Here is a 14,581-nt window from a genome sequence, read left to right as displayed (position 1 = left end):
AAAAAAAACAGATTAAAAACCCTTGGTCTGAAATCTAGTAAGCTTTTTCTACATTGGGGTTACAGTACTTACCAGGCTAATGATCGAATAATAAACTGTACAAGCACTAGAAACTAGGTCAGTATATTCTTGGTGTTTTTCAAGAGGGGGTGGGTCTCTTCTACTTAATGTTCCACATTCCAGATAACAGCATTTAGTGCAAAAATGCATGGCAGTTCATCTTGTATATGAACCATGCATAAAATATTGCACATTTTCGATAAAGCAATTGAATTTCTCTAGGGTACAGGCACAATGCTTATCATGCACACATTCATGCTTGTCTTTGCATCGGAGGAAGACGAGGGGAACAGAAAGGATCTAATGACACTGCAAAATGTCTTGAAAAGAAAGAAATCGCTCAAACTGAAATATGGAGATGAACTGAATGAAGTTGGGATGGTTATTGTCTGCATATAAATGACAATATGACCGGAAAGGTTTTGGATTTTTTAGTGTCTTGGCTTTTGTTAATTATTACAAAAATGGACAGTTTTGTTGCTGTTAGTTTGGCTTGATTTGAAGCTGGGCAATTTCTTAATAGACATTTCGTCTACTTACTCTGGGATCTCATTGGTCAGTTGGCTATGTTGGGAGAGGAAAGACAGTGAGGGACATTTGATGTGAGAACAGACACACAAAGACAGAAGAGGTCAAGACTAATACTGGACGAAGCAAACAACACACAAAGACAGACAGTGTTTTGGGGGCGAATTATGCAACATTGTTATTTGGGCTTTGTGTTGACAAATACATAGAGCCATTTTTTCTCCGTTTAGACATTGTTTCTAATAACCCCTGCGGCAAACTTCACTCTGAAGGCGTAGAAATGTCAAACCAGCGGCCTAGCGAGACATAAGCTTTTGTTTTCTTGGGTAGTTCCCCCTTTACGAAGCGCTTTTACATTGATGCCATCAGCTTTATCTTCTTGTAAAATGTCAGATAGCGCAAGTCTCGCAACTGTCATTATGCAAAACAACAACAACATAGTTTACTCAGGGCAACACTTTGATTGTCTAATGTCTTGGTACTTTGTGAAACCGTGTTAAAAGAAAGCCCATCAGCTCGCTGCTAGTACCCTTGAAGCGTGTGAGTTGATGATATCATCAAGCTTGTCATCACAGCTTAGTGAGGGAGGGGCGAGACAGATAGTTTATTTAGTTAATATGGCAATTAGGATGCATTAGGCTCAAATGGGGACATGCTCTTGTACTCTTCCTTACCTCCTTGTGACGGCGTTGTGGTATTCGATGAATGTCCGGCCGTCAAAGGCAACGGCCTCTGTGTCAGTCCCGGCAGACTTCTCGTAAATGGCTGTGAAGGAAGGGGCAGGATGGGAGAGCGGGGGATTGTTGAGTAGATGAGCTAACACTGATCAATAAGAAGGAAGGTTCGGTCATCAGAGCCGACGCGGGAGTGCTGCTGCATATTTAATTAACGTGAAAAGGACAGACGACCACGTGCGCAAGGTTAATGGTAGAGGCGGGGGATGTTTTTCTAAGTTGCATCGAGCCACGGTTCATTTAAAGTTATCAGGCAGGTATGATATAAAGTACATGGAGTTGCCTGTTGCTGAAGTCCTAGTTGATTCACTTCATAATTTTCCAAAATGCTACTTTAGTTTAAGGATTAAAGAACTATAGTATTGGATTAACTATGTAATATTGCTAAAAAAAATGTAGAGCATGAGATCCCATCTGTCCATTTTCAATAGGTTAAGTCATTTTTCTAAGATGTCCAAAAGCATGAGAAAAAAAAAGATGAGCCAAGTTACTCACTGTTCTGACAGTGTCCCCCGGAGTAGCCACTGAGGCACACGCACTCATAAGTGTCCAGCTGGGGGTTGCAACGTCCGCCATTGTGGCAGGGTTCCCGGGAACATGCATGCTCCTGGAACATGGCCAGATTCTGGGAGCGCAGGGCGTTCTCTTCTCGGAGGATGGGCGTGCCCATCAAAATGATCTATTGCAAAAGCACAATCAAGTCAGTGAGTCAAATCAATCCATGCCAAGTAAAGGGGAGCGCTACATAACATTTGTAGGTATTTATGTACTGGATGGTTTTAGACGATGAGGGATACTTCAAAATTGGAGGCGGAGCCACGGAGCAAAAAACATCAACATTATTTCTTACTGTGACTTTAATCTGCATGTTTTGGGAAAACCACATATCATCTACACTTTGCTTCAGTAGGAGAAGAGTAAAATCACATACAATCCTGAAGGAGCAAGATGTCGGCATCGCATATTATAACTGGCGCTCATGTAATACAAAGTCTATGTTCCACTCGACATCATACTGAGAACTCAACACCTTTTAGAGATAATTAACTTCTCTCCAGTGGCCACGTAAGACAAACACCACACTTAGCTTATGGTTTTCTCCAAAGTGTCAAGGGAAACTTTGTAGAAGAGAACTAATGACAAGTTTATGCAAACAATAACATCCTGCCTTTGTTCTGCTGGGCTATTTTTGTCATTTTACTGAAGAGTGAGAGAAGGGAATGATTTAAAAAAAAAAGCTGTTATGAGAAAGATCTAAGGCAAACAAAAAGAAACTCGAGTATTCTATTAATAATTGCGTGGCATGCTAATCCAAATGAGCAGTGCCACTTTGATCTTGGAATGTAAAAAAGAATATTAATATGACAGTGGATAAAGTGACAACTTAACAACTAATATAGAATTGCTTGCCATTTGTATGGGCCAAAAGAATAAGTCATTATATAGTACAGAGGAAGCTATACATTTGAATTGTGCTGATCAATATGTAATTTGTTTAGCTTAACAATCACTTTGTTTTCATTGGATATAATAGAAATTGAATTCAAACCTAATATAAATAATAAAACCTTTGTTGACTGTGGATGCAATATTAAAACATGGAGGGAATGTCACATAATATTTCGACAAAGACAGTGAAAACAAAGAAAAACACTGATGCTAAAAACAATTACTCTGATGGCAAACGTGATTCAATCTAATATTGGGAAGGACTGCTTAACTAGCTTTAAGCAGATATGCACTAGTTGCGCTAGTTCTAGCTTACGTAACTGTGGAAGAGTTAATGAATATGCAGAGGAAAACTTTACAGCGCGCATTCCATTCTTGTTTTTATTGATGACCTTCAGTCAGGTTTGCCATGTTTTACTGAGAAGTCATCACATACTTTTAGTTGCCATAACCGTCACAAAAACTCAAACAAGAAAAACACAGTATGACATTAAACCGTTTGATCTAATGTCATGGGAAAGTATGTGACAGCAAGCAAGACAGTAGCTCAAACTACGAGTTTTTAATCAACTTCAGAGGCTCCACTGTAAAAACGCCGCAGGCAGAGGAAATGTCACAACAGTCCTTCAGGAAATAAAGGCTTGCAAACATTTACCTTTTGGATCGTTCCCTTAAAGCCTTCTGTGAGGGCGGCACTTCGTGCAAGTCGACTATAGTCGGGAGCCCCACCAACAAAGAGAGACTCTTTCAGGTTTAGGTCCACGTGGAGGTTCTGATGAGACAGGATAACAAATTGGTATCAACTGGGGAAACTACAACAAATTCATGAGGGAAAAAAAACGCTCCTAAGATTGCTTTAAAAGGTAATCTGTTTTTGCAGTGATTTTCTATTCAGGCCACAATGGTTTATGGAGTTATACGTTTTGTGTCCTGTGAGCTTGAAATAAGTTGCATTCCTTTGGTTGATATATATAAAGTGGGAGATTAATGTAGCACATTTGCACATATGCCATTGTAACAAATAGATTCTGCCATTAAAATGATCCATATTCGTTTTGGAGCCCGCCGAGGCTATAACCGCACTTCCTCGCCCTCAACACACATCAGCGCAGTTGATGTATTACAACGTAATTAATTTCCATGTCTGCTGAGAGGGTGGTCAATTATCTTCTAGATGTGAGGCATTAAAAGCAAGTACAAAAGAGAATTGCTCTGAGGTATGAATTTCTTTTCAAGACATTTCAAATGGGAACAGCACTATGTCGACCGCAGACCTCCACCAAGGCAGAACAATCCTCATATGCATCTACACTGTAAACAATTGTAAACCTTCATAATGCCAAAGTTGGTCATTTCGATGCATCCATCATTCAATGAATGAAAATTTTAAAATATATTTTGTTCAACGTTAACACAAATTCCAAACAATCCCACCTAAAAATGGGTAAAACACCTGTATCATTTTGTAAATTATATTTAAAGCAAAACGGCTTGGCACACAAGTAAGGAAAGAAAAAAATGTTTATCCTAAGTGGGCCACCAATTGCCAGTGGAAAAACATGGACTTAATTGCTGGAAAAATGATGGAAGAGGACAAATAAACAGGCTTTGTGTAGGTGATCTGGCGGGGGATTTGGAATGTGCGAGGCAGAGACGCTTGGCTAAAGCTGAGATTGTGTTACTGCATCCAACGGAGACCTATTGGGGGCTTAGGCCAAGGTGGCTGGACCCAGATGTGAGTGCATTCGCTCTGCTTCACCAATGCTGTCATCTGCTGCAGGACAGCAACGACGCAGAGCCCCAAATTGTGTTCTTACATGCACAAGTAGAGATACTGTATAAATGGGAATATTAAATCATGTTTCATCTTTTTATTGTGCGATGTTCAAATTCTTAAAGTGTGACTTGAAAATGTGTTTTGGTGTTATTTTGCTAGTAAGAAATCACTGTGTAGTGTTCAGTATGAATGAGTAAACTGCTTCTCATAAATTAAGACTTTTCCATCATCAATGTTTAGAAGAACAATTTGCTGCAGTTAAAAAAGTAAAATCAATGTTTAATTAACCAAACAATATTTATTTTATTATATATGTGTGTGTGTATATATATACACTATATATATATATATATATATATATATATATATATATATATATATATATATATACACGTATATATATCAATTCCTACACTTAGAGAAGACAATAAAAACATAGGGGTGATTAAAAACATTGTGATCATTATCACAACATATTTTATAGAGACTTTGACATTAATTGACTTTTTTTAAACGAGTTTGTAATTTTTGTCATATCATCAGATTATGATTGTATTTCATGATATTTCATGATATTTTTCTCCACTGATTTGGAAATCCTCCCTTCCTGTATCCACCTATTTGGGAATTATTATTATTAGAAATTAGTTCACAATGTTTCATACTGCTCACTAACTCTAACAAATGAGGAATTAAACCCTTTTTGTAGGAGGTACTAAATAAGATTTGCAGAAAATAGAAAATAATTGAGAAGCACTGCACTAAAGTGAGATATCATACGAAATGAATATGAAATAGTGACGCGCTTGTGGATACAGCTGACTTCATCAAGCTTTCTGAAACTCCCTGTGCATCTGGGGTACTGTGGTCTAGAGCAAGTAGGTGAAGGGAGACTTGCTTACAAAACAAGTGAGAGCAGCCGACAAAAGAACAACGTGGATTTGCTCCTCAGTTCCTCCATTGTGTTTGCGGAGACATTTTTCACTGTCATTTTCATTGTCACCGCCAACAGCTGCGCGGCTTGACGTGATATCCCCACCTACGCCGGGCTAATGAAGACGTTTGTTGCCGCTTAAAAACAATGGCGGGCACAAAGATGGCAGCCTTCGCTTCTTTCTTCCCTCCCACCTTCACACCCCATCCGCCCCCGCAGCAGATGGACTGAGGTGAAAGCCAAAGTGTGTTTTTATAGAGCTCCCTGCCTGAGTGCAGTGAGTACGTGCGGACAGGCTTATGAAATGACAAGTTTTTCCACAAAGCTGCCTATCGGTCCACAGATTTTTTTCTTTTTTTATTATTACACAAAGAGAGGTGGGAGTGAGAAGACACAGTGAATTGCTCAAAATGAAACATGGGCTAAGGTGTGACTTGTCTCATTACCTTGCGTGATTTCTTATATCCAGACAGCACATTATAGAGAAAGAAAACAACAAATAAAGAGGAATAGAGTTATTGGAAGACCGGTAAGGGTGCATAGTGAGGCATGCCGAAACCTGCAGCAACATGCACACATTAAGCGCCTTCATGCACACAGGCCAAACATATGATCAAAGTTTAGTTTGAAAAATATCCGCTTTTTTTTTTTTTTTTTTCATGAGCAGCCTGCAGCTCACAGTGATGAAGATTATGATTCCCCAGGAATGTTGCAGAAGTGATCATTTGAAAATGTAAACACTTGAAGAAAACTATAGAAATAAAGCAAAGCGTTTTGATGACTAGCATTAATTGGCAAAAACGTTAACGTTGATTTACATTATAACATTAATTGAATCCAATTTTGGTTGGTGACACCTGCTCTATGCTTTTTGTTTCTTCTGTCCACATATGGCTATTTGTCATTGATTATGTTTTGGAGAAACTCCAGCGAAAAATAAAAGTTAATTTTGATTGTGTTTTTTTTTTTATTATCTAATTTTGTGAGATGATTGCACTTTGATTCAGTTTTTCTCATGCAATGATCTGTCCATACGTGTACTTTATCTCTTTAAATTGCTGTCTACACTCTACTGTTCCTCAATTATTGCCGGGTACTAAAAAAAAACAGAACCGAAAATAAATGCCTCCTCCCCTGTTGGAAAGATAACAGGTGGTACGTCAAGGTGGCTGTAATTACCTTTACTACGGCATGTGATACCACCACGTGTCATAGTTAACAACGACAGATGTGGCATCTGTAAAGCTGAAGCTTACTGTCATGTTGACAAGGTCACGATGTAAACAGCGCACAGCAACAGCTGATAAACATTTCAACAATTACCTGAAAATAGATTGGAAAAAACAATGTCCGCAAATAGGGAGCTAGCACTACAAAACAATATAATGCATATTCTATTACAAATGACCTCTTACTAATAATTCAATTAATTTTCGCTCAGCATTCACTTGACAACCTGTTCTGACTTTTTTTTGAAAGCATCATTGTTTGAGACAGAGTTTTTAAAATGTACTGTAATAAAATGTAAAATGTAACATGAACTAATGGGACACAGCATGTTTACACAAATTAATATACTCATTTTGTAGAGGAATGGAGGAAAAAAATTACATTTCAATTAACAACTCAATATGTTTCATTACTTTTTGATAACATTCTGGATAAGAGTGCCTTATTGTTTTTTTTTTTTTATTTTAATTATATTTTTTTATAGTGTGAGTCAATATGACACCATTGGGATTGTCCAACCATCGGAATCATTTTGACACCACCCGTCTGTTCTCCATCCTCCATTATTAAGATGGCAGCATGCTGACTGTCCCAAATGCAAAACTCTACAATATGAATTGTTTTCGCCTGTATTCGCAGCCCAGACTTGTTGGAGGTCTGCAATTTTTGTTACAATCTAGTTTTTATGACCATTATGGCCAAAACAACAAATGTTATGGTGGCCCAAGGCACAGTACTGTTTATTTCAAAATAGATCTTTAAATACAGAAGGACTGAAGCCTGAGCTTTGATAATATGTGAGACGGCAGGCAGTGCAGCATGCACGAGTCATTGTATAACTGCTGGACATGCACATATAAAAACTAATAAAAAAAACTTATTGAAAGATCATGCAGGAAGAATTTCATTGGGAAGATGAAAACGGAGCGCTGTGAAAGTGGCCCTCAATAAGCCTCATTTAAGGACGTGCAGCCATGATTGTGAGAGGTGAACCAAAAATGTTATTTCTTCTGTCTGCGCCTTTGAAAGTATGTGCTTCATCATGCTGCCAGCCCGAGCTGTCCTTGGCATGATGAACAATCCCAGCATGCAATATATCGTGGATATAAATATATCTAAGTCCATTCCAGCGTGTGCGTACATTTTATTTGAAGAGTGGCGTCACTCGGATCGAAAGCTTTTTAACTAGGTTCACCTCATCTCTTACAGTCCCAACAGACCATTGCCATCCTCCACTGCCTTCTTTGCTTATTTTATTAAAATATTCCGCTTTCATTGGAGGAGTGAGATACAATTACCATATGGATGATGAAAGAAGGTAGCGGCAGGGAAGCAGCCAAGAGGAAAATTTGCTGTGTTGATTGTGAGGAGATGCCGGGAGTTAACAAAATGCGTGTTTCTAATCGCAAATTACACCGCTTAATGTAATTGGACGGCTCATGGCGGCTCATCCGGTGAAAGGCTCACCACCGTTTGAAAGTTTGCACCTGCTCAGTTGCACTAAAGAGTTTATTGATGCCGCTATATGCCTATTAACGGTCTGACTTCATAAAAGTAAAGGTGCATTCCTGAAACTATTTTTCTTTGGAGTGTCCAAGCGAAATGAAAAGCTGACAAAAAAGGAGAAATGACAGGATTTCCAGACAGCTTGTCAAAAGTGTCCCCCGATATCCGCAGCTATACCTCAAATGTCAGACTGGCATTTTTTTGCAAAAAGCCAAAGGGGCTGGTTCTCATCGTGGATTACGAAAAAAAAAAAAAAATCACAAAAGATCAGTGAGTTTGCTTACATGAAACTTACGAGTTCTAATGGAGTCACATTTGGTGCTGAATTACCATAAATATTATGCTGGGTCAATCCACATCTTGCCTTTTTTTGTTGTGGTGTAACTGACTGACTAGAGAACGCTAAACAAGCCGAATGCGAGCATTTGGCCACCTGTTGTGGCAGAGTTGGACATAGCTAAAAAAAAATACAAGCACATGAACAATAACAGTTGATGGAGGTTTTTTGTAATGATGCAGTCGATGGAATAACAGGAAGTACGCACACGGCAAAGCATACCAGATAGGCCCAAAAGCTACACATGCTAAAAGCAAGACAACATTTGCAGGATCTGGTTAGCGGGCTGCTTACCGGTGCCTCTCCTCGAACGGCGTCTTTCTTGTTCACCATGATCTCTCCTTTGCGATTGGAGCGCTCCAAATTGACCGTGTACCACATGTTGAGCCTGATTGGTTCTTTACTCCTGGATTACAAACACACATCGGTGTGTTAACACCATCAGGAAATGTACAATAAAGCCAAATAAAGTTAAGTCAATGAAAATATCACATCGGCTCAAGAAGGTCTAGCTGTGGTGTAAGAAAGCCTACGTCTGATTAAAATGTATGTTTAGCACAAAAACAGCAGCAGATGTTGTGACAAAATAAACTGCGTTTAACGCAAGTGGAACGAGCCTCATTACGTGCGTCAGTTTATGCCTACCTGATGGTTGCAGGGCCCTTGCCGAGGTCATAGCGGAACTCCAGGATCCCCTCATTGAGGGACAAAGAGATGAAGTCTCCTTTTCCGTCAGATTTTTGCCCGTTGTAGAAGATCAGGCCGTTGGAATCATTGGCCATAAGAACCACTGTCATGCTGACTTTTTGGCTGTACGCAAAGCAGAGAGGTCATACTTGTGTATGGACGACAGTTTGCTTGTTGGGTTTCAAATCAAGACCACACATTGATGAACACAAATATCTGGATGCAGGAGAATAGGAACTCACCGTAGATCATGTCCGTAAAGATGAAGTCCCTTGAGCTCCAGGTATGAGTCTCCATTGAAGAGTGGCATGTATGCCCCTCGCCTCTCAGCAACTGGAAGTACAAAAAGGGTGACCTCTTTAAAGTGGAGCCAACATAATGGAATAAGAATCTAAGCGAATAAGCGATAACCTGAATAATGTTGAATCAGATTTCCATTGCTTTTAATCAAATAACGGTAACTCAACAATGTCGATTGGAAACTTAGCTTGACATTTACGTAAGTTAAAACATGCTTAAAGAGTGGTTAACCAACTCTTTTATTCTGAAAACAGATAATTTTTTTGTGAAATATTGTTATATTTAATTCCTCAAATTTTATTCTTACTACATGCAATTTTACATCATAACATCCTTGAACAGTAAAACAAGTAAACAAATATAAGAAATGGTAGACATTTTGCAGGAAACATGAAAATCTAGGGTGCGGTGAACATACAGTAACTTCCTCAGTGGAGTTAACAAACCCCCAAAACAAACAAAAGAAGACATAGCAACCTGTCATGGTGTCACAGTCTAACAAACAACCTCTAAGGGTGTGTGGAGCGCCAGAGGACAGAATTCCACCATTGTATTATCTGTCTTTCTTTTTTCTCTTTTTTAAAAATGCATAACACGGTGTCTGCAGGATGTTCTGTTCCTGGCAAGAATTTGAAGTGACTTGACATTAGCTAAGCAATAGAGTGCAACGAGAGGGTATCGTGTTTGTGTAATGTGTTGTGGGGGATGTTTCTTCAACCTGATGCATTCCAAGTGTGGAAAGGAGCCACGCACACCTACTGCCTGATTCGTAATGGACTGAAATTAGTAACTGTGTTGGGTAAGGCATACCGAGAGAACGCTAATGAGAAAGACTGAATCGTGGTGACGCACACCAGTTGGAAACTTGCAGACAACCCTCATATATGGGACTCATATCTATTAATAGAAAACTGAGCTACTTGGAACACAATTTCTGACAGGACAGAGAGGAGACTTTTTAATTATTATCATTTTTTTGTATGTGAGAAAAATATGGGATGTCATAAAGAAGAGAGTGACCATGAATGACAACCAGACCACATACGTATAACGAAGAGCATATTTCCTTGCTTAAACCATCATCCACCATAGTAGTTTGAAGATGGCAGTTTGGACTCTGGAATAAATTCCTGTGCGTCCTTCAGATATGAGTGAACTGGCCTGACCCATTTTTGACACGAGATGTTAGGAGGCAGTTTTATTATTATTATTCCACTATTACCTATGGGAAAAAAATTCTAAATGCAAACATAATGAGTTAGTCAACAAATCAATTTTAGCTGGGCAACAATAACTCTGCATTTTTAAAGTAATTTCAGTGGTGATTATTATTTCGAGTGATAGTTCTATTTGAGGTATTTATTTTGAGTGCTCATTATTCGTTCTTAAAGACAAATCCAATCAAACAAATCCCAAATTGCAATGGGTGACCATACCCGCAGAAATTGTAATAAATCTTTGCACTTAGCGCATCGGCGCAATCAAGTTACACAAATTAACTTTTATTTACTTGAAAGCCGCCCATCTTTGTAACTGTTGTCAGTACACTTTTCAAGGGCTTTGTCCAGCAAGCTGCTGCTTTATCTGCAAGCGCCCGTCAGGGGCTGACTGACACGCCCATTAATCACAACAGTCGGGGAGGGGGGGATTATTCATTCCATTGATTCCTGTGTAAAAATAAATAAAGATCACCTTTTGGATTGGGAGACACTCTCAGTGGGATGGCATTGATTTTGCTTCAACTCCAGCTATTTGATTTGATTCACCTGCTAACAGGGACTCACCCTATTCCTGGTTGGCTTTTGTGGATTCCCAAATGGTTTGGGGTGCCAGGGTTCATGCTTCTGTTTGGATAATAATGTGCACGCTACGATTTTATTTTTTAAAAGGCACCAGTGATTGCAGAGGTAAACAAGCTTTTAGCTTTCGTAACACTGACAATAACCATGACAGAAAGAATGAAATACATGTGAAAATTAGGCTTTGACTTGCATTCTTTTTCCGACACGTGGTGGAGAAATGTTGCTTTTCACTAACAACCATTGCAGAGTCGATACGGCAGTCGGCCCAATGGGACCAATCATCTGCAGTCGGACTTCCTCGGTTTCAACTCATGGTAGCGCTGATGCTCACCAACCCTGAGGGCTCAGACCATTTCCCCTTTTGGCTCTCTGTAATTGAGGTTCCTTTTTGATTCAAAAAGGATGGAAATGTCACAGGTTGGGACGACCACGAGGCACAACTGAGGGAGGATGCGGAACAAAAGCTGGCATCTCTTGAGAATTGTTGAGTGCCAAGGCATTTGCCACCAATCAGTCCAGCGCAATTGGGAAATAGGTTTGCATCGTGGGGTGTGCAGGCAGGACGATGATAACTGTGTCAGTTATGCAAACGAAATCAAATGGTGTTTGTGAGCCCACGGTGAATTTGAAGCAGCCAACAAAGAACACGGGGGGAAAAGAAAACAGGTTTGGCTTGTGGTTTTTGCTACCTTTTAAAAACTTGCCGTTGACATTCCAATTGAAGAATGCCAAAATCCCGATAAAATGCGGGCAGATCTGTTATTTACCAATCAGCTTTTTGAAAAAATATTCCGGACCACACTGTATTGAACAAAATATATTGCTTGCTGAAAAAGTGTGATGTGAATGAGTTGAAAGACGATTTGCCTTAAACATTACCTATCTCGCAGTGCCTCCCTTCACGTCCCATCGGACATTCACACTTGTAGCCTCCCTCGGGAAGTGCCTGGCACTGGGAGGACGGATGGCATCTGCTGGGCTCGCACGGGTCATGGACGTCTGCGCACGTTGGACCTAGAGAGGCAAACAAATCTATCATGAGAAGATTGCCATTGGAAGCAAAATATGGGGCGTACCAGTGTAGGGGGGTGTCTGTAATGGAGGTCATGAGCAAATAGTTTTGGATATATGCATCCAAGAGTAGAGGTCATCCCTGATTATGGGTCAGTGTCAAATGGCTGTCGGATGATGTTTTTGCCCTCAAATCCATTTGCAGTCACCTTTCGTGTATCAAAGACTATAGAGGGGAGCGCTTTATGTTCACTATCCTTACTGAAATCACAAGGTCCTGCTAATTTTCCTCTATGCTGTTTTTTGTTGAATGTTTCTTCCAGCTCTTCTACAATACAAATGTTTGTTTGAAGCAAAATAATCAAGGAATTTTCTATGTGAAGTAGTTCCAAGGCCAAACTTCTTACAACAGGTTTATAAAAAAAAAAAAAACAACTACATGAGCAAGGACTCATGATAAAGGCTTGTAAACAAACCTTGATGCGCTACAATTGGAAAATGAAAACATCACGTCTGACCCTACAGTAAGCAGGATAGATGGACTTGCTTGAAAAGCAATTGTAAGAGAAAGAAAACAGACCATTTTTATAATTCATCAACAGATTCGGACCAGAGAAAGGGCTATAGCACCCTACGTCCATTATCCTGGCCCCTTGATAATTCTTGTATTAAAGTAGACATTCATTGTTTTTGTGGACATTTATATCTCAACCCACAGGACATGTCCGTTGCGGGTATAAATCACTGCAAGATTAAGGCACAAAAGTTTACCCCAACAATTAAGTTGGCAAAAACTTTCTGCTAGCAGCAAAAGACACGCATGATTAGGCTGCACTGCTGTCTGCTGCTAACTGTGTTTGCTCTGAGTTGCTTGTTAGTTGGCCTCAGCTGCAGGGAGGCAAACAACAAGAAGGGATGTTGAAGCAGAGATAGGCCAAAGGCCAATTACGGAGAATTTGGTGGACGTTTTCCTGTTTCTGCCCAGCCTCAACATTTAATCTCTTATGTCTGTGTTGGACCCCCCCAACACTCCCCTGACTTGATCGTCTTCACAAACAGACCTCTGGGCCAACAGGACTGTAGGCATTTTCAAGCTCGCTTGGGATTTGGCAGCGTGACATGATCACAGCGAAACCCTTAAGTCAAAGAAAATAGTCAATGTGTTCAGACAAGAACTTAGCAGCAATTCTTCGGAAAAGTTAAGAAATATATCACTACATTCCATTTGTCAACACCAGGACTGACCCTTTTTTAAAGATCCTACTAAATTGCTGATAGAACAGGCTCAGTAAAAAAATCCATTTCATTTCTTCAAATGGAAAGAAAATTATTATTTTACATATTCATTGAAATTGCCTGCCGATCAGCTGAGTTCAACTCACCCCAGTTGATGGATGAAATAAACTCCATGTGCAATTTTTTCAGTGTCATCAACTCACCCCAGAATCCTTTGCTGCATTGGCAGTGGAACATCTCAGCTTCTTTAACCTGGCACGTGGCCCCATTCTTGCAGGGATTTGGCAGGCATGGGTTATTGCCACATTCGCCCACACCACTGCCATAGAGATTATCAACGCCATCCTCTTGTAGGTTGAGCACTCGGTTGTTGACATCCAGCAAGCGGATGCAGCCCACAAGACCTGAGGCTACACCCGTCCTCTCCTTTACACTGCGCAAAACAACAAGAGGACAAAAAGTCATCCCATCACGCGAATATTGGACATATATTAAAATTTCATGACTCCTTGGATGCCAATCAACTTGAAAGGGATGATTTGATTTTGGTGATCTTTTAAGGTGTTCGTATGGCTGCTAGTAATCCAAAAAAAAGTCACGGTTTAAGTCATTGATGGTGTACCGGTATACTCGCTTGACTGTGGTGCAGCAAGCATGGATTCAAAAAGTGTGACTGTGAGTGCCAATGGTTGTTTGTCTCTACAAATGCCTTGTAAATTTCCTGGGGTCCAGGAAGTCTGTGCCCTTTGCCAAAAGTCAGCTGGCATGGGCTTTGAGTCTCTGTAAGCCCCAACGGGATAAGTGTTAGAACAAATTGGATGGGTGGAAGGCACATTTTTGTTCAAAACATGTTCATATTTGTGTGTTTGATACTGAAAGAGACCTTAACGTGAGTCAAAACTGATGCCACAGTTATTCTGAACAAATGTAACTGTAACTCACCATTTCCCTCCCTACTCGGTACAACATCTTTTATTGTTCAGCATATTA

At 39.9% G+C, this 14,581-nt stretch overlaps 1 protein-coding gene across 4 annotated transcripts in view; it reads right to left on the bottom strand.

Moving 5' to 3' along the window:
* Positions 1 to 14,581, bottom strand: part of agrn (agrin) — a 183,263-nt gene that overhangs the window by 10,714 nt on the left and 157,968 nt on the right. For all 4 annotated transcript variants that reach the window (XM_088399957.1, XM_088399961.1, XM_088399970.1 and 1 more), the window contains 8 exons: positions 13,795 to 14,024; positions 12,224 to 12,358; positions 9,485 to 9,575; positions 9,201 to 9,365; positions 8,850 to 8,961; positions 3,427 to 3,543; positions 1,818 to 2,001; positions 1,263 to 1,353 (listed from right to left, as the gene is read on the bottom strand). In XM_088399957.1, coding sequence (XP_088256083.1) covers positions 1,263 to 1,353; positions 1,818 to 2,001; positions 3,427 to 3,543; positions 8,850 to 8,961; positions 9,201 to 9,365; positions 9,485 to 9,575; positions 12,224 to 12,358; positions 13,795 to 14,024 — 1,125 coding nt within the window. The remainder of the gene's footprint in view (positions 1 to 1,262; positions 1,354 to 1,817; positions 2,002 to 3,426; positions 3,544 to 8,849; positions 8,962 to 9,200; positions 9,366 to 9,484; positions 9,576 to 12,223; positions 12,359 to 13,794; positions 14,025 to 14,581) is intronic.

Source organism: Syngnathus floridae, chromosome 2 (assembly GCF_059516105.1).
Source record: "Syngnathus floridae isolate MCC-2025c chromosome 2, RoL_Sflo_1.0, whole genome shotgun sequence".
Lineage (NCBI taxonomy): Eukaryota > Metazoa > Chordata > Actinopteri > Syngnathiformes > Syngnathidae > Syngnathus > Syngnathus floridae.
This window is presented reverse-complemented; position numbering and strand designations above follow the sequence as displayed.